This window comes from Xiphophorus couchianus, chromosome 19 (genome assembly GCF_001444195.1).
Source record: "Xiphophorus couchianus chromosome 19, X_couchianus-1.0, whole genome shotgun sequence".
Classification (NCBI taxonomy): domain Eukaryota; kingdom Metazoa; phylum Chordata; class Actinopteri; order Cyprinodontiformes; family Poeciliidae; genus Xiphophorus; species Xiphophorus couchianus.
The window spans coordinates 6,640,569-6,661,178 of record NC_040246.1 but is presented as its reverse complement, the minus strand read 5'-3'; the positions used below and the strand labels follow the sequence as shown (position 1 = coordinate 6,661,178).

The 20,610-nt window shown below is 38.6% G+C and overlaps 1 protein-coding gene and 3 gene segments (V, D, J or C); 2 read left to right on the top strand and 2 right to left on the bottom strand.

Moving 5' to 3' along the window:
* Positions 1–20,610, bottom strand: part of LOC114133914 (immunoglobulin lambda-1 light chain-like) — a 38,897-nt gene that overhangs the window by 1,773 nt on the left and 16,514 nt on the right.
* On the top strand, positions 20–3,988 carry LOC114133916 (Ig kappa chain V region 4135-like). The segment is given in 3 exon segments: positions 20–368; positions 461–720; positions 3,911–3,988. Coding segments are annotated over 3 exon segments (375 nt in total).
* Positions 4,340–5,841, bottom strand: LOC114133915 (immunoglobulin lambda constant 1-like). The segment is given in 2 exon segments: positions 4,340–4,810; positions 5,486–5,841. Coding segments are annotated over 2 exon segments (456 nt in total).
* Positions 8,523–19,972, top strand: slc1a8b (solute carrier family 1 member 8b). The gene is made up of 11 exons (XM_028000047.1): positions 8,523–8,837; positions 10,729–10,808; positions 11,169–11,384; positions 13,775–13,817; positions 13,902–14,115; positions 15,175–15,274; positions 16,833–17,066; positions 17,157–17,351; positions 17,447–17,581; positions 17,676–17,817; positions 17,932–19,972. Exons 1-11 carry the CDS (start codon positions 8,673–8,675, stop codon positions 18,076–18,078), a joined length of 1,671 nt encoding a protein of 556 aa, XP_027855848.1. The 5' UTR covers positions 8,523–8,672; the 3' UTR covers positions 18,079–19,972.

The window sequence follows — 20,610 nt, the reverse complement described above, 5'->3', positions numbered from 1 at the left end:
TAGAAACAGAGTAAAATAATCCTAGGATGTCGAAGACAGATTTAATTTTAATCCAAGAACTGAAAATCCTTCATGTTGTTTCTGTTTGATTTTCTTCTATTCCAATAAGATGATCAGAGTTTTAAATCCAGTATCTATTAGTGTTGGTTCAGTGTCTCTGTTTGTCTGGTGCTGAGAGCAGAGAAATGATTTCCATAGAGTGGAGGCTTTGCATGGTCAGCTGATCCTCCAGTGAACTGAGAAGGTTTATAGTCCTGTGAGTTCAACACTGCAGGACTCAGATCTGTCAGTCAAGCCAGCAGAAGCAACAAGCACCATGACCCTCATCACCATCCTCATCTGGACGCTGACCTGCTGCTGTTTTACAGGTTCATTCACTCAGCAACATTTCTAACATGATGTGCTGCCTTTTCTCTCCTTTCTTTCTGCTGACAAATGAAGGATTTGTTTTTGTCTGCAGGATGCAGAGCTCAGATCACTGTGACTCAACCTGCAGTGGAGACATTTACACCAGGATCCACTGTCACTCTGAAATGTGAGACAAGCCAAGATGTAGCAACATGTTCTGGTGATCAATGTATGTTCTGGTATCAGCAGAAACCAGGAGAAACTCCAAAGAATCTTGTATATCGGATGAATAAACTCCAGTCAGGAACTCCAGCTCGGTTTAGTGGCAGTGGAAGCGGCTCTGCCTTCACTTTGACCATCAATGGAGTTCAGGCTGAAGATGCTGCAGTTTATTACTGTAAAAGTATCCATGTAGTAAATGGTGCCAACGTGTTCACACAGTGATTAGTAGCTGTACAAAAACCTCCCTCAGTCAGACTGCAGACACTCTGAGCTGTTAGAGCAGAAACTGAACAGACTCTGATACAGACCACTGAACACAGAGACGACTGGAAACTCTAACAAATCTAAAAAAAATCAAATGTAATCAAACGATATAAAGACATAAATACAAAATGGAAAAAGGAGACATCTTGATTTTGTCAAATAATTTTTAACAACACAGTGAATAAATCTGGAAATATTTTTAGATTTAAAGAAAACCTCCTTTTTTCACTGATACAGATCAACACATTTTCTACCTCCAACCATCCAGTGACCAGACTTGCTCCCTCTGTTTTATCTCTTGGTCCTGGTTATCATTGAGACTGATTTGTCCCAGTGATTGTAAATATATCACTTTCTCTATTTATCTTCAGAGCAGCTGCAAAACTCTGATGGTTTCAAACATCCTTCTCATGATGTCTTCACAAATAAAAATGTGAGTTATTGTTTTGGGTTTTCATGCTTTCACCTCTAAGGTCCATGAAACCAATCAGCAAATATTAAAGTCAATTATTTTTTTACTTCTTCTGCTTAAATTTATCTTTTTATTTTGAGCAAGTTCTAAAGTGGAAAAGTTATAAATAAGAAATAAATGACTTTCTCATTATTTTTATTAACAGTTCAGGTTTTTTTAATCATTTTATTAGAATATAAGGTCACTTTAGACAGGTTTATTTTAATTAAATATCATTTCTACACTAGAGTAGCTGATCAATTAAAAGTCTGTCGTATTAGAATATAAGCACAAATGCTGTAATCTGGTTTAACCTTTTGCTTTTTGAAGTAAAGTGATGAGAATCAGAACATATGTTACTCCAACATTACTAAATAAATTTAACTAAAACATTCTGGATACATGTGCTAAATGTGGAGATAAAGGCTTGAGGATAAATTTGATTCACTGCTTTGGGAATGTCCTGAGATTCAGAATTTTTGGAAGGAGGTTTTGGATAAAATTTCACTTATCGTTGGTACTAAACTTAATCCCTGTCCTGGGTTATGTATCTCAAGAATTTTTCCCACTCAAACTCAAATAAGCAAGTTTGATCAAAAGTCCATAATTTACTGTTTGGTGCAGGTCAAACATAGTATAGCCAGGTCCTGGAAATCTGTAACCAGACCCCAGTTAAAAACCTGGATGTCTACATTATCAAGCTCTCTTGCCTTGGAGAAACTCACCTTTATGATTAAGGCCAAATATTGTGTGTTCAAAAAATTATGGGAAAACTTTTTGCCATTTTTGGAAAATATAAAAACTCATATTGATGAATAACTGAATGTACTCTAGGTAAATTTTGCCACTTATTCTTATAGTGGCTGTAAGTTTGTTATCTTCATGTTAATTCCAAATGTTCTCACTTGATCGAAAAAATGTACGAAACTGAACCACTGATGCCTGGATGCCCAGATCCAGGGAGGACGATGCCGTCACCTCATACCTTGTGGACTGTGATTAAATCTCTTGGACTAAATCTCAACATACATCCCTGAGATAACAAACTTAAAGTATTCTGTCTCACTGCTATCAACTTATGTTTGTCACCTTGAAGGTTTAACTTGTTCATGTGTTTTCTTTTGGCTTTGCTTGGTGTTTTGTGCATTTGTGAGAAACTTGTCTGTGTGTCTCTTTTGAAATATAAAAGACAATAAACAGATTTTTGAAAAAAAAGATGAGAATCTATTTAATTTAGTGATTATTGATCAATGAAGTAAATTTGATCTGCTGTCTAATAAACAAAATTTATCATATCTACAGACGATGTGTACACAGTTTTCCTATACATTCAATGTCAACATTAATTAAAAGAATAGTTTAAAAGCTGATATAAAATGACTCTGCATATCGATCCTAAATAGTACAAACTCAAAACATAAATAATAAAGACAAAAGGACATTTTCTGAATCACAAACCCAAGTAGATCACAGTCACTTGGACAACCTTAACATACCAGAAAGAAACATAATGAGGATAATTGTAACATGAATGCAGGTTACAATACAAAAACATTATTTTGCTCAATGTATGGATCTATTTTATGTCAAACAATTGCTGTTTTTGTGTGTTTTATTTTATAACAACACATTTAGGGGACAATGTCGCCATCAGCTGTACAATAAATCCTGCAGCAACATAACAGTCATAAAAGGTGGGTTTTAAGCTAGATTTAAAGGATTTCTGATTCGATTGTTTTACAGTATTTTCAGAGAATTTTCTGGGTTTGTGGTTCACGAGGCTGAAAGCCGCTTTTGTTTGGTTCTGGGGAGGCAGAGCAGATCAGAACCAAAAGACCCGAATGGACCAGAAAGTTGATACGGCACCAGATCTTTAATGGGTTGAGGTGCTAGACTGTTCAGAGATTTATGAACCAACAGTGTTTTAGATCTGTTATCTAAGCTATGATGGCCGATGAGAGGACTTTAGAAATGGGACGATGTGCTGCATCTCCCTGGTTTTAATTAAGACGCTGCTGCAGTAATCAATAAATACCTTATTTGATGTGAAGTTAAAATAAAAAGTGAATATTCTCACCAGATGAAGTGGTGGCTGAATCATCTGTGTGTTTTCTGTTTCATCACAGCAGGTGTGGATTTGCATGATCTCAATGCATCGCTGCTCCTCAAGCTTTAAGTTCTTCTGCTGCACAAAGTCCAAAGTGTGTTTGTGCTCCGACACTGAAAGCTGCATCAGGATGACGTCTCCAGTCGCTCTGATGGTTGTGTTGGGTTTTCTTACTCAGGGTCAGAATGACTTTTACATTTATCTATCAAGTTTTGTTTGAACTCATACTTATTATTGTTTTCCTTTAACATTGCTCATTTCTCTTTTCAGCATCATCTGCCAATAATTTTCTGACTCAGTCTGAACGATCAAAGTCAGTCAGTGTTGGAGCGACTGTGACCATCAGCGCCACAGGAAGTTCTAATATTGGTGATGATCTCAGTTGGTATCTGCAGAAACCTGGACAGCCTCCTAAACTTCTTATATACAGAGTTTCAGATTTGTTCTCAGGAACTGCATCTAGATTCAGAGGCAGCAGATCTGGTACTGATTACACTTTAACCATCAGTGGAGTTCAGGCTGAAGATGCTGGAGATTATTACTGTATGGGTTACCATGGTGGCGGCGTGTTCACACAGTGATTTAGAGTCGTACAAAAACCTCCTTCAGTCTGACTGAAAGCTGCAGGAGCAGAGAAATGATGAGAACTGGTTCAGTGAACACATCACAGAAGTTAGCAAGTAAAACCATCAAATATCAAAGGTTCAAATACACTAAATGATTATTTTATCAACACAGATGTACAAATTAGTTTTATAAATATGGATTATCAATAAGTTTTCTGATGCTTTGCCTCACAAACACTAAAGAGTCTTTAGTTTTTACCTAAAGGCTTTTACATGTGCAGGTTTCTAAAACGTTTTATAAACTTTAAAGAAATAAAAATGAGATGATGTTTGATCAAGAACATGAACGTTGAAACACAACAATAAATACAAAGACAGTGATTGACATAAATCTGCACTTTTATTGAAACAATCCATTTACTCCAAGTTACATGAGAGAACATGAGGAAGACGAATGAAAGGTGAAAAGTAATGTTTGTGAATAAAACACGACAACATGATGGTTTCCAGCCATGAAGCTGCAGCTCTACTCTGAACAGCGGTCAGGCTCCAGGGTTTGAGTGACAGGACTCTGTCCACTCTGATTGGCCTCACAGCTCACTGAGCCCGCCTTCCTCCACTGGTCTGCAGGGAGGCTCAGGGTGCTGCTCCAGCTGTAGCGGCCGTCCCCCCCCAGCACCTCCAGGCTGCTAGACACCCCTGAGGACCTGCTGCTGCCCCCCACCTTCCAGCCCAGCGTCCAGGTGGAGGGGAAGCCCCCGCTGGCCAGACACACCAGTGTGACGCTGCTCTGCTGCTGCTGCTGCTCTTTGGAGGGGGGGAGGACGGTCAGGGTGGGCCGCAACACACCCACTGGAGGAGAGAGGGGGAGAAAAGACGCAGCAGTGAGAACCCAGGCTGCTGAAGACACCTTCACTCTTCATCATTACTCAGCACATCTTCATCACAGGAGACTCTGAATAACGAATCGCTGACATGATTTTCTGATGGTTGAACTGAGAGACCAAACATTCAAGTGGAAACAGTTCAAACGTCGACATCTGTTTCTTTCACTTCCTTTAAACTACATGGAAAACAAATGAACCGTGAACACAAAGCTGCTCTGAGTTCACTCACTAAATATTAGTTCAGTTTGACAGGAATTCAGGTTGAAAGTTTAAAAATGAAGAAATAATCACAAACATGTTTAAGTAACAGGAACAAATGACCCAGAAAAGACAAAAAACTGTGAAAAGAAGGAAAATTTTAGTTTTGATGTTAGAAAAATTCAAACTTAAATGATCTAAAACATTGATAAAATGACTTTGAACTGAACATTTTATTGTTTCTCAAGATCAGTTTTACTGGTTGTTTGTTTTAGACTTTTCACATTTGTGGAGCGACACAAACTTCTGTGAAGCTCAGTCATAAACTTTTACATTTTTAAATCAAATAAAATGAACAAACTTTGCTGGAAATTTAATTAGTAAAGTAAAAAAATATATATACTTTTAATTTTGTTACAAAGAAAAACTTTCTGGTACTTACAGTCAACGACGAGTTTGGTTCCTCCACCAAAAGTCAACCACAGTGATACAAACTCATTGAGAGGCCGTACAAAAACCTCCTGCACTGTCAGTAGACATCTAGCTGCTGAAATTATGTTTATTAAAGCCATAAAAATCCCACTTTAAAATTTATTTAATCTGCAAATCATTTAACATTAATTCAGCTTTAAATTGCTTTATAATTTAAGAGAATATTTTTGGTTTATCACTAATGAGAATCAAGAGTTACTTTCCATCTTGTGCAACATTGTTTAACAATTCAGCTTCTATTATGTTTAAATGCTAAAACTATTTTTCAGTGTAACTAAATTGATTAAAAGATTTAAAAAAATATCAGCTTACATTGATATATAATATATTTACCTGTGAGTTTTAGAAACAGAGTAAAATAATCCTAGGATGTCGAAGACAGATTTAATTTTAATCCAAGAACTGAAAATCCTTCATGTTGTTTCTGTTTGATTTTCTTCTATTCCAATAAGATGATCAGAGTTTTAAATCCAGTATCTATTAGTGTTGGTTCAGTGTCTCTGTTTGTCTGGTGCTGAGAGCAGAGAAATGATTTCCATAGAGTGGAGGCTTTGCATGGTCAGCTGATCCTCCAGTGAACTGAGAAGGTTTATAGTCCTGTGAGTTCAACACTGCAGGACTCAGATCTGTCAGTCAAGCCAGCAGAAGCAACAAGCACCATGACCCTCATCACCATCCTCATCTGGACGCTGACCTGCTGCTGTTTTACAGGTTCATTCACTCAGCAACATTTCTAACATGATGTGCTGCCTTTTCTCTCCTTTCTTTCTGCTGACAAATGAAGGATTTGTTTTTGTCTGCAGGATGCAGAGCTCAGATCACTGTGACTCAACCTGCAGTGGAGACATTTACACCAGGATCCACTGTCACTATCAGCTGTACAACAAATCAGGATGTTTACAAATTGAGGCATTATCATTATATGCACTGGTATCAGCAGAAACCAGAACAGCCTCCAAAGCTCCTGATATATTGGGTGAATAAACTCCAGTCAGGAACTCCAGCTCGGTTTAGTGGCAGTGGAAGCGGCTCTGCCTTCACTTTGACCATCAGTGGAGTTCAGGCTGAAGATGCTGCAGTTTATTACTGTCAGAGTTACCATGAAATAGATGATGCCTCAGTGTTCACACAGTGATTAGTAGCTGTACAAAAACCTCCCTCAGTCAGACTGCAGACACTCTGAGCTGTTAGAGCAGAAACTGAACAGACTCTGATACAGACCACTGAACACAGAGACGACTGGAAACTCTAACAAATCTAAAAAAAATCAAATGTAATAAAACGATAGAGATGAAACCTCAACATCTGTTTCTCAGTTCAGTATTTCTTCTATTTATGGTCTTTCCACAGATTAAAACCTCAGTGAATCACAATAAAGCAAAACCCTTTCATGCCATTTTTCCTGAAATTTTGATTTTTGACAGAGATAAAAGTGACTTGAATTAAATAATTTATTTTCTGCTTAAGTCAGTTAAGGGTATACCTTATTACTTTTCTTTGTTTCAAATAAAATCTTCTTTAAGACTAATTATCATCTTTTAAGTCATTGGCTGCTGCCTGCAGTTCTGATTTAGCTTCAGCATCAATAGAGAGATGCTTCTTCTCTGAACTTTGTTGAAAGATTTGTTGTTTTACCTCATTAATCATCCTGCTAACAGCGGCAGAGTAAATATGGGCAGTCGTCCACCCCTGATTTCTATCTTTGTGATTTTATAATTATTGTTTTGACTGTGCACGTTGAGCCAAGTAGCTTCACTGAAACCAGACTCTTATAAACATACACATTTTCTTCCTTATTGTTTCACATTAATTCAGACCAAATTTTCCAAAATTCATTTAAATCAAAAGATAAACTTCTAGCTTGTGATGATTTAATCTAAAACAAATATTTTTACTGTGGGTTTTCCTACACTGAATTGTCTCTCCGTGTCAGATTATGTTACTGCAATAAAATGTAATTTATTTAAGAGTCTGTGAACAAATATTTACCACAGTTGCTGAAACCCACAAAGAACCTACTGTATGTGCCATAGTGCAATTTGACAGATTCCATTTTTTTGAAGTTGCCAAACAGAATCAAGAGTAAAATAATTTTTGCTACAGTCCTTAAGTTTTTTTCTGCAGGGCAGGTATGCTAATTTATGCTAGCAGCTATCGAACTGATCACTTTAAAAGATTTTAGTTGCCATCTTTTGAATAAACCTACATTTGATCAGTGGAAGGGGGTAAATAAATGTATTCCAACAAAGTACTGATGTATTTAAAGGATATCTTTCTGGTTTGTACCATGTCATGTTCCACCAAAGCACAGATTAGGTTTTATTGGATTGTTCACGGTTGACGTGGGCGGCCATTGTTAGGCAGGACAGGCTGATGTTGGCGTCCTTTCTTGGATCAGCGCGCAGCCAGAGACGTCAGCAGACGTCGGTTGACTGCAGAATTAAGAAGTCATGCAAACAGGTCACAGAAATCGACCGACAACTGGGACAGCGGAGAACAAAGACAAGCTACGGCTGCGGCATTTGGACGCCACTCTCAATCCTACTTTATGACAACAGACATGTAGAAAAACACGCATTTCTTCTTTTTCTAAAGGCCAATTCCAAATATTTGTAACCATTAATTATATATCGACATGTATTATTAAAATAAAAGTAATTTCTGAAGCTTAAAAGCATTAGCAAGTCACACTAATTTAAGTGAAACTTTGAGTTTTCTTAAAGACAACAAAGACGCCATAGAGTTGGGTGCCTGTGTGCTCTGGTTTCATGAATGGGAAGGCTTGTAGGTGGGTACCAATAATCTGCAATGGGCTATGAATGGGGGCACTAATTGGTGCTGCTGTCTTTCCTTTAACCTCTCCAGTAAGCCTCTGTGGCTGTGAAGGAGCCTCTATTAGAGGGAGATAGGGATAATCCCTTTAAGCAATGCTTTACCGGGAATCAGTCTTGTCGACACTTCCTCTCTCAGACTGGATGAGCTCCTCAGTGTTTAGCGGGACCCACATCAGGTCAGGTTCACATTCTGTCCCCTGACTCACTTTCCAGTTGGGACACACTCAGACACCGTGAGGTCCTCGGAGAGCGTTTGGACGTCAGGGGCCCGCGGCTGGGCTGAGGACCGAGTCTGAAGCAGGGATGGAGACATGGAAGAAGCTGTTTAAACGTGTGGTGTCTGTGAAAGTCAGGGAGTACGTGAAGGACTACTGTAAAAGGAACGGGCTGCTGACTCTGTCCGTGTTTGCCGTCATCACCGGCTGCGTTCTTGGATTTGCGCTGAGGACGTTCAACCTCTCCACGCAGGTACGAATGGGGAAGAGAAAAGGGAAAATCAGCACCAGTAAGCAAAGAAGTATTCGATTTTAAATAGAAGTGCTCTGTTAGATTGTGGAATGTGTGAAAGAAGAGAAGAAACGCCTGTAAAACGGTGCTGAGGAATTAGTGAAAGTCAGTTATGCAAGTGAGGGCAACAGCCAACAAGAAGGTCAGGTCAAATCTTAAAACACACACAGACACAATTTAAACGGTTAAAATTATTATAAAACATTCAATTGTATAAATTGTATGTCATTAGCTCACAATCAGTAATCCGGAAGAATTTCTAATCTTAAACTCAAAAAATTTGGTTTAGTATCATCACTATTATTGCAAATAATGGGTGAGTTTTAAATCTCTTTATTTTCCTGCTTAATATCAGTTTCAAAGAGATGGTTTTATTTTCACATTGATGCTGATTTAGTTGTTCTTTAATGTAATTTTTTTGTTATTAAATTATTTACCTGATATACAACTAGAAATCAATTTTACATGCGCAAACTAAGCAGATATTCATCGCTTGGTTTATGCAGTATTTCTTATTCTGAACTGCTGGTTGTGGTAAGGTGAGATATTCTTAGGAGCTTAATGCTTTTGGACAGGAACTGACTTATTGACGCACACCCAGAATGGATGTGCAAGGAAATCCTTGAGGCTGAAGGAAGCTTACTTGCTGAACAAAGAATTACATAAGAATAAATGCAAAGCCAAATTGTCATTGCGGAATAGTTAGCTTCTTGGTAAACTGCCTAATCTTGCAATATTGTGGTAAATGGGGGGTGTTAAATGCTATAAACAAATAATGCAACCATAATTTAAAAAAAACATTTATATTTCATTAATGTTCACAAGAAAACTGGAAGTATCTTAAAACAAAAGAGATACATCAGGATTAAAAAGTTAACAAAAAGCTCTGAGGAAAACAGAATGAATGATGCAGTGATAAAGAACTTCATCTGTTTTCCACATAAACTAAACAAAATTAAATATCACAGGTCTTCTTTGAGTGAATATTCACCCAGATCAATTTGTAGAGGACAGTGGTTCTCAAGCTGGGATCCTACTTTGGCTTATAAATCAACAAATGAGTCTAAAAATCCTCTTCAGAAATTAAACTATGGTATTAATGGGTTAGCTCGCTAGCTGAAGCGCTTGGGAGCTATCAATGAATCAATCAAGTTTATTTACATGGCACATTTGAGCAACAAGGTAGTTCAAAGTGCGTTGCATCATATCATAAAAACACAATTACCACTATCCATAATCTTCCCCAGTCCGTGTCTCCTGGATGGTAAAATGTCTACAATTGTCCAAATTGTGGGCTGCACAGTGGCGCAGTGGGTAAAGCTGTTGCCTTGCAGCAAGAAGGTCAGGTTCGATGACTGTTCGATTCCTGGCCCGGGGTCTTTCTGCACGGAGTTTGCATGTTCTCCCTGTGCATGGGTGGGTTCTCTCCGGGTACTCCGGCTTCCAAAAACATGACTGTCAGGTTAATTGGTCTCTCTAAACTCTCCCTAGGTGTGGGTGTGTATGGTTGTGTGTCCTGTCTGTCTCCGTGTTGCCCTGCGACAGACTGGCGACCTGTCCAGGGTGACCCCGCCTCTTGCTCGGAATGTTAGCTGGAGATAGGCACCAGCACCTCCTGACCCCTCTAAGGGACAAGGGTGTAAGAAAATGGATGGATGTCCAAATCGTCTATTTTACAAAGAGGTTTCACAATCATTCTGCAGTTCAGTTTTAACTGCTGTGTGATTTTTAATGATCATATATCTTCTATATAAGACAGCCAGGTTGGACAGAATACATTTAAAAAATCTCTAAAATGCAATTATTATTATTATAAGCTTTATTTACCTAACTCTGTTTGACCCGTTTGCAGGCAAAGATCTATTTCTCTTTCCCTGGAGAATTATTGATGAGGATGCTGAAGATGTTAATTCTGCCACTCATTACTTCCAGGTAAGAACCTTTTAAACTCGTTGCACCAAACCTACCTGATCATTTTGACATCAGAGATGAAGTTGTTGGTCAACCTTGTCTGAAAAGCCATGATTTTAGTGGTATTTTGTTGGCCGAAATCACACCTGCAGTCTTTGGTTGTTGGTAATAACAGATAGCAATCTTGATTTTAACTTAAAAGTATCCACAACCGAACACAACTGACTTGATTTAACGGTTGAGCTTCAAAAGGATAGTGTGAGAGAAAATCTGAAACCTGAAACTTTCAATGACCAACAAATCAGTTCAGATAAATAGAAAGCAGTTAAAGCTAAGAGAACGTGACAAGTTTGATCTCATTCCTCCTAATTTCCCATCCAGTCTGATGTCTGGCCTGTCGGCCATGGACACGAAGGCCAGCGGCCGCCTGGGTGTCCTGACGATAACGTACTACCTGTGGACAACCTTCATCGCCGTGATTGTGGGGATCGTCCTGGTGCTGATCATTCACCCGGGGACGGGGCAAGAGAAAGACGGTCACCATGGAAGCACGGGCCCCGTCATGACCTCCGCCGACGCTCTGCTCGACCTCATCAGGTCAGCATAAAAAAAATGTTATAAAACTGCTCAGAAATAAAACGACGTTGATTTGTGAGCAGGATATGAGCAGTAAATTAGTAGTTAGCAAAGTTGTACAACTTTGTTCAAGTAGGCAGTGAGGTCACTGGTCATAATGCTTTGCAAAATGACTCATTACTCAATTACTCAAGTGTTTAATCACATTAAATTAACAATATATTGAACTGGGATAATGCAACGGAGCACAGCGTACCGCTCCAGTATAAAGTGGAAGGAAAACTATATGGTTTTCCAGATGGTTTCTCTTTTCTTTTAACAAAAAATCCAACTGTTTTGTGAATGTTTCTGAGGTTTCTTAGAGAACATTAATGAATAAACAGCATCATGACGACTGAGGAACACACCATGAATATGTTTAGACCAAAATTAAGCTACAAATCCCATAAATCAGTCGTCCCACCCATGAAAAAATAAAGAGCATTAATCAGAGAAGCAGAGAAGAGGCTGATGGTAACTCCATGAGAGTCTGTCGATGGGGTGGCTATTATTTATGAACTTGAAAAATATGATCCTTGTGAATGAAGTTCAAAAACAAAACCTTGGTTTAAAAGAAATTCTTATGAATACAGATTTTAAGTTGGCAGTAAGGCATGAAGACAACAATCTAGTCAGAAACAGTTAAACACCTTGAAACGTGCTGTTGGCAGCATCATGATGTGGGTAGAAGTTTCCTGAGCAGGAACAAGATGGTCAGTGTTCATGGGAAGATAGATGATAAACAGTCACTGTAATAAGAAAAAAAAAACTGTAGAAGGCTGCAAAATCATCCAGACAGGTGAGGAGTCCAAAACATTCAGCCACAGCTGCAATGGGAGATTTTAAACCAGAGCATCTTTGCATGTTAGAGTGACCTAGTCAAAGTCCATGCCTAAATACAATTGATGATCTGTGGGCAGACTTGAAAATTTGCTGCTCACAGAAGATTCCTATCCAATCTGAAATCAAACCATGGATTTTTTTTTTTACTTCCATTTCACAAATATGCATTTCCGTAAATCCAGTAGGTACAGTGATTCTTATGGCTACAATGCAAGAAAATGTGAAATTGTTAATGGGCATGAACAGAGAGACACACACAACAAACAACCTGCACACAGGTTAAGCTAGCAGTCAAGTTTTTGAGTTGTAACAGGAAGCTGTACCCAGAGAGAAGCCATGCAGGCACAGGGAGAACTCTATTCAGAAAGACACCAGAATGCCAGAACCTTCCATTACAGTTTACAGAACCGTAAGGTTAAAGGAAAGCAGAGAATGGGATTTCCCCAAAAACATCTGCCAGTGCCACCTTCAAAGATGGTATGACAAAACAGCGTGGAGTTTGGTCTAAAAATAGGGCAATTATTTGTGATCTGCTAAGCCTGAACCTTCCCAGAAGCTCTTTGCTCAGTTTCACTACGGGAGAAAGAAGTCACAGGGTGCTCCAGCTTACTGCATGGCTCTCCAGGCCCGGCTCGACTAATACCCTCGTCTTAAAACTAATTATACTGCAGAGATGTGCGGTTTGTACTTTTCAGCCGCGTTACGTGTCTGATGACGTAGCTGCAGGGGCCTCTGACGCCTGCTGTATAAATAAATGCAGTGCCAGTACAGGCTGCTGCCTCGACCTGTAAACCTCTTACTGCTGTTTGGCGTAATTTAAGTGGAGTCTTTGTTCTGCTGTTGTCAGGAAAAAAAACTAGGGGAACAAAATAGTGATATAAAGAGGAACATGGTCTGCTGCAAATGTAAATTTGTGAGGACAATATTTAGCTCTTTAATATGAGGAACTGTTTCTTTTCTGGGGTTTCACAGGTTGTTTCGCAACTGGTTAGATTTTAATTTTCAGTATGTAGAATATGTGGTTCTCCCTTCAATATTTCAATCTTGTTAAGTTGGCCTCGACTCAATTGCAGTTAGCCACAAGGTTTGTAGGGGACCCAGCAAATCAGGAAAAAGATGCTAATATGACCAAAATTAAACCTTTTAAATGTAAAACTATGAATGGTGAAACACCTTGAACACATGGTAAATACGGTCTGTGCATAACCTAACTAACCCTTTCTCCTGCCGGCCAGACAATAACCTAAACATACTATTAATGGAGTGGTTTGTAAAAGTAAACGCATAGCATAGCGTAGCATATTTATGTTCTAGACTGGCCCAGTCAAAACCCCAAATACCTGAAATAATTGAAGCAAAATATTAATCTACAAAAACTCGACTTCAAGGAGCAGGGTGCCACTTCTGCCAAGCCTGTGTCGTTTTTTACTTTCTTTTAATATTTATGGTACATTGTAAGTGTACTAAAAACAATTTGCAATTATTTTAAGTGTTTTCACCTGTGATTTTATGTTTGCTGTCTTCTCCAGGAACATGATCCCATCGAATCTAATTGAAGCTACATTTCAGCAGGTGAGAACAAAAAACATAAGACGCCTTGGAAACTAATGTCAGATGAGGTCCACCAGTTTAAATCTTAAATTTATTTTGTTTCAGTACCGGACGGACCTGGTGCCAAGTGTGCAGAGCTCCAACGAGAAAGAGTCTCAGGCCAACTTCGTCTACGTCATGCCTGATTATCACAACCCTCGACTCGGCCACCCTGTTTTCTTGGAGATCACACCGGCGCCTGACATCAAGTATAAAATCGTTCCCAGTACGAGCAAAGGCATGAATGTGTTGGGGATTGTCATCTTCTCAGCAACCATGGGTAAGAAAATAGCCTCCAAACTAAAACCAAAACAAAGGGGGAAAAAAGTGATCAGAAAAAATGGTGTAATCTTACTAGAAGTATATTGTTCTGTGGCATTTCTTTGTAACTGTTTGATATCTTCTCTGTTAGTTCCTCACTGTCCCACTATTTGCTAAATAGGAGAACAACATAAGAGTTTTAGAGAGATTTTATTATTTGTCTACTTGTCTTTTAAGTGACTTCCACAAGCTTTGTTTCTGGAGTTTTAGCCAGGAAACTGCTGTCATTGTCTCTATTCCTGATTTGATTAGAGACATTGTCCATTTGGAAGATCCATTTGCGCACAAGGTGTATTTCCCTGATGTTGCTTCAGTATTCTAGCATGACGTTCTGTCCTTGCGATGCAACTTATGAAATTTCCTGCTGCACCTACACATAATGCTACACTGTTGTGTTGTTTTTGGCATAACGGCTTCTTCTCTGCTGAGTGAACTTTTATCCAGTGTCAGTGAAAGACTGGTCTCCCTGAGGATAATGACTGTTTCACCAGCTTCAGTCAGCATCTTTACAAGGTCTTTTCTGGCCTTCTTGTCCATATGTGGGACACAGAGAGTATCTTCTTCTTCAACAGTTTGACCTCTTTTGAACATTTTCATTGTGTCTATAGTGGGACATAATTGAACAGATAAATGTGGGTTTTTTTGGGCTTTTGGAAATGGTCCAGACTTTTTAGGGCTCTTCTGGAGCTTTTTATTTTCCCACAATGTCACACTAGGCAGTGGTGTGTTTGAGGTGCCCCTTAAGAATCACATGCGTGGCCACATCAAAGTTAAATCGTGTGATTTAACCTTTAAGTAGCTTACTGAGCATGACATCATCATCTGGGATATCTCAAACTCTTTAAAGGATTCTCAGTCTTGGTTTATACAAACTTCTGAATTTGAAGAGAGTAACAAAAAATTCTGTCTTTCAGCGCAACCCCCCCCAACAACCTCAAAATGTTTTTATACACTTATGAAACGGTAGAAACGCATCTGCCGACTGCAACAAATGCGTCTTTGTTGTGTCTGATCTCAGGTCTGCTGCTGGGGAAGATGGGCGAACGTGGATTGCCTCTGGTCAACGTGTGCCAGTGCATAAACGAGTGCGTGATGAAGATCATTAATGCGGCCATGTGGTGAGTTTGTACTTTCACTCGCATGCATTCTCTTAAAAAAGGGCAATTACTGACAATCTAATGCATCTAAAAACATCCCACTGATCACAGGGCAGAGCCAGATTAGGTTGAGAAATAAATCTTATCAAAGAAATGGCTGAAGGGTGAGCAGAAATGTCTGAGGAGTCCTCATGGCTTCAACACATAATCCTGTTAGAAAGGCGACAATGGCAAAGACGGACTTTTAGAAACAAGATTAGTTTCAATTCACCTAAGTGGATGTGGTTGGCGTTGTGGCCAGCAGGTCCGCCCCAATGCAGAACATCGCATCCACCTGTGCACCACATCCATGTGTGATTACGAGCATCTAATTCCAAAGCCACAAGCATTAATCTGCTATTACATCCTCTGCTCTTCTGAGACCTGGCAGCGGCCGCAGAAGCATTAGCGAGGTCAGCCACCTCTGCTGGATGAAAAGGTTCGGTTCAGTCTGTGTCGCAGTTAATCCCAGAAGTGTTCCATGAGGTTGAGGTCGGCCCGGTCAAATTGTTTCAAGGCAAACTCAGTAATCCGCCCCGTTAAGTATCTGCTTTTGGGGGAAAACCTTTCTTGATGGTACTCTTTGCAGACGATGCTGTGGTATTTTAGCAGCAAAAGGCTAAATACTTTGGTGTGCTGGGATTAAAACGGTACTGATGGATTTACATATTTTGTTCACATTAAAAGATCATCCTAAATCATTCCCAGGGACTCTTGTCTCCGCTGACATTTTTGATATTTCCCTCAGGAAGGTTGTTGTGCTAAACTATCATAGACAGTGATTTGAAAAGGGTTCTTGCAAAACCTGTTTCTGTTTTTGTCACATCTTTGTTTCAGAGCATCAACCCCATTTTAAAATTAGGGAACGATAATCTGAGTAGATACAAAAAGGGCGTTTGTCTGAAAAAAAGTGAAGATGTGTCAGGATGAAGTAGCCTAATAAGACAAAATTGTCCAAATGTGGAGTCCATTTGACAAATGAACTGTTTTAATCACTGTCACAAATGTGCATTTGAATCTGCATCAGTGAAATAATGTTAGACACAATTCATTGGTTAGTTGTGTGTTGCATTTAATTTTTCATAAATTTTTTCAGCTCTATTTTTAAATGACGTACAAATAGGCAAACTCTAACGTGAAGCCAAGGCAGAATACAATTTATTAAATGTCCAGCAGGGGGAGACAAAACTTAATTTTACCCCAAATTAACTGTTACAAATTCAGTTTATGACAATAATGAAGAAATAAAAGTGAGGAAAAGCAGATGACCTTTCAAAATGGCTACTTTGTGACTGATATTAAGATTTTTAGGGACACCAGGGCACTACAATTAGGTAGTTTTTTGGTCTAGCTTGCTCTTCGACACTGTCTGAGAGAACATAAAAACTTTGATGACGAAAAGATGTACCGTCAAAAGGAGAGAACATTATCAACATTTGTTTTGTATTCATCATACGGTAGTGGATGCTTTCTTGTGTTGATGCAAGTCTTTAGGTTGATAAATAAAATGAAAACAAGGTTTCCTCTCTTCTCTTTGCAGGTACTTCCCCTTTGGCATAGTGTTCCTGGTCGCAGGGAAGATCCTGGACATGCACGACCCAGCCCACCTGGGAGAGAAACTGGGCATGTACTTCATCACCGTCCTGGCTGGTCTGTTCGTGCACGGCCTCATCCTGCTGCCTCTCTTCTACTTCTTCTTTACCCGCAAAAACCCCTTTGCGTACATCCGAGGCCTGTTGCAAGCCCTCGTCATTGCTCTGGCGACTTCGTCCAGGTGCGAGAATCATTGTTGATTTATTCTTAGAATGAAGAAGTTCAGTTTAAGAAACTCGACTAATTTATGGCTGGCCGTATTTCTCTGCAGCTCAGCCACGCTACCGATCACAATGAAGTGTCTCCTGGAGAACTGCGGGGTGGACAGGCAGATTGCCCGCTTCGTCCTGCCGGTGGGAGCCACCATCAACATGGACGGGACGGCCTTGTATGAGGCCGTGGCAGCTATATTTATTGCTCAGGTCAATGATTATGACTTGGACTTCGGCCAGCTGGTAACCATTAGGTGAGGACGGACACTGAGGATGCTATCCCGCCAGTTGTTCTGTGTTTAGAACCAATTTACATCTTCCATCTGTTTTTTTTGGTCCTCTGTATCAGTATTACAGCAACAGCAGCCAGCATTGGGGCAGCTGGCATACCTCAAGCAGGTTTGGTTACCATGGTGATAGTCCTGACCTCTGTGGGGTTACCGCCTGCTGACATCTCCCTGATCGTGGCTATCGACTGGGTTCTGTAAGTCTGATCTAAGATTTAAGAAAAAAAAATTTAAAAACTGGTGGCATCAGCTTGGGCAGTGAGTGAAGATTTTTCTCGCTTGGCGTTGCAGCGATCGGTTTCGGACGATGATCAACGTTCTGGGTGATGCATTAGCAGCTGGGATTATGGCGCACTTGTGCAAAAAGGACTTTGACAAAGCAGCAGCTGTTGCAGCCAATTCTTCTGCTGGTTCTTCTGTCAGTAAGGAAAGGGTAAGATTTGTTTCTTAATGCAACATTATGACCAGCCTGGACTCCTGTGTAGATCTTAACTAAAAAACAAGTCAAACCTCAGTAGTTATTTTACTGTCGTCTTCTTCCCTCCAGAGAGACACCGTAATCTCGTTTGGCAATCAGAGCGTGGCCATGTCCGACACGCCTCTGATCACACACCGCTGCGACTATGTGTTCGAGGTGGATGGAGACAACGTGCTGGAGAGGCCCGTGCCCTGCTATAATCTCTGCCAAGTCTGAGTCCCCCTGTTTTATTGAGGGAACTGAAAGGGATTCATGAGATTCATTCATACTTGAAGCACAGGGAGCTTAGTTTTGGGAGGGAATACAGTATATCTTCATAGTCAAGCAATCTGAGGAGTCAAGGCGGAGTGGCTTAACGTGTATTTTGCCAGTGCCATGCTGAATTAAGAAAACCTCCTTTACTGTATACACTGGATGAGGGGAGCATATAATGTGTAACCTGAAGTATGGGTTACTGAGCGGAAAGGAAGTACGAATTAACCAAATGTGATAGGAGTGGATACTGATCGACCTGTGGTGACAAGCAGATACAAACAGTTCTTATAAAGTTGACTCCAAGTTTGATTGTAAGGTTTTAAGCTGCCTTAATATGAAGCTAATAAATGGGAAGACTTGAATGTTAATAGAAACCATTTAGAAAAACTAAACAGGAAGTTTAGACATTGTATGTTTAAAAAAAAAAAAAATCTATCAATGGGCACAAAATCAATGCATAAAAGTTACTTTGAATGTTGAATGTACAGAATTATTTCTGTTTTTATACGTGTACTTTGAGATTTGTGTTTGTTTTGTAATAAAATTCTGCAATACTCCAAAAGAAGATTTTGTTTTTCTACATTTAATTTTTCTAAAGAGGACCTCCGCGTTATCCTGCAGGTAGTATTACCCTACTGGTAATGCACTGTAGTTTGCTATTGCGAATATGCTATTTTCAGGAGATTTTACAGGTCAGATACAAAAACAAACAATGCTTGCTGTTATTAAACTTTACTATTCATGCTATTCCCTTTTGATTTCTCTTATTTTACCAACCAATAAAGATTGGTTTAGGTTTTAAAAATGTTCTTGAATGTGTATTTCTTAATAAACAGAGCTTCAATAACGTGGGTAAACAGATTAAGTGCTACAAACAGTTTTGATTGTGTTAAGTTTGTTTTGTTTTTTTAAAAGATGGCATTTTTAACCTATGACAAAATACTACAGATATTCAACAACCACTAAACAAAATTCACAGTAGGCTTCTTAAGACATTTAATTTTAGTAATTCTGTAATTTCTCCACATTTTAATGAAGTTAATCAAGGTTAGCAGACATTAATGAACTCGAACATAGTGTTAAACATGTTCATAACAAAAAGAACAAGTCAATAACCTATTAAAAACACTAGAATGTGTATCAAGTATAACGGCGTACACTCAAATAAATAAATGTCACTTCCTGTATTTTACACTATTTTATCATATAAATTAAGGCAGACTGCAGAATGTTTTGACTGCGTCTGAAACAAACATTTCATACATATCAAACAAGACTGCAGAAAGAAAAGAACAAACGCACTAACATGTCAGTAAAAAAACAGAACCTGTAAAAAAAGTCCAAGACTATCACCTGCTTTAAAATATTGCACAGAGGTAAGGATGGTGACATAAATATGAATATTGGGAAGCAAAATGTCTTATTTTTAAGACTATATATGAATTTTATAAATCAAATTACTTAAAATAGGGTGGAAACTTACCATTTGAATTCACACAAGTGTCGGATTTAAAATGTGGCTTTAAATATAAACCAAACGCCTCTTGGGCCAGTTTCTGTTAGACTTGAATTTTAAAAAATTCATGCTGAACTTTAAACGCCAAGAGTGTTCCTAAACTATTTGACGCAAGCAGAAACATTTAAACAATTCAAACCTCACTCGATAAAAGCAAAATCTGCTCAAAGTAGCTGTTTCACATATGAGATCATTAAAATATTTTCATGAAATAAAACTTGTCACTTTACCCAACTACAATGAACCAGGCTAGAAAATATTCAATATGCATCACTCTAAAAAAAAAAGCAACCAGATTCTTGGAGATGATTCTTACATCTAATATATTGACTGGACTTTCTAATCCTGCCTGACAGAGGTTTAATTTTTTTATTATTATTATTATTTCTTATGTACCGGAAACTCAACTTTCCTCTTGAAATGGGTTGTCTATGTAGTCTGAACATTTCCCCAAAATTATCTGAATTAGTTTTGGTCCACTTAATTTTGAATATTTGAATGCGATCTTATGTTGTTCAAAATTATCAGCAACGTTGAAACATTGCTGATAATTCCCACTGAAGAATCTCTCTTAAAAAAAAAAATAGAAAAACAACAAAAAAAACAAAACTCAAAATAAATTTTCAAATAAATAAAAGAAACAAACCAAACAAAATGTTCAGCGAAACAAAAGAAAATTTAATGGTTTAATATTTATAATGAAACAATCAAAAATCAAAGAAACAAACAAAAGCAAACCTAAATTCAAATCGTTAACAAAGGCCATTAATGTTTCCTACAAATTTAAACTGAGCTCTCCTTTGCAAACGTCTGCAAGTTATACTGAAACAAAAATGTATCTCTCTACAAAGAAAAATAACTAAAACAAAAGAAAATAACTGAAGAGAAAACAAACAAAAAGAAAACAGGAGAACTGAACAGGGGGTTGATGTCAGTACCGCTTGGAAAAAAATTAATCCAAAATATTAATTTACTAA

What these genes read in the sequence shown, in the direction of transcription:
- slc1a8b (XM_028000047.1), top strand. Translation starts at nt 8,673, where the DNA reads ATGGAGACATGGAAGAAGCTGTTTAAACGTGTGGTGTCTGTGAAAGTC. An exon ending in GCTCTGCTCGACCTCATCAG is followed by an intron (nt 11,385 to 13,774) that starts GTCAGCATAAAA and finishes TGTCTTCTCCAG; the next exon opens with GAACATGATCCCATCGAATC. An exon ending in GTGGCTATCGACTGGGTTCT is followed by an intron (nt 17,582 to 17,675) that starts GTAAGTCTGATC and finishes TTGGCGTTGCAG; the next exon opens with CGATCGGTTTCGGACGATGA.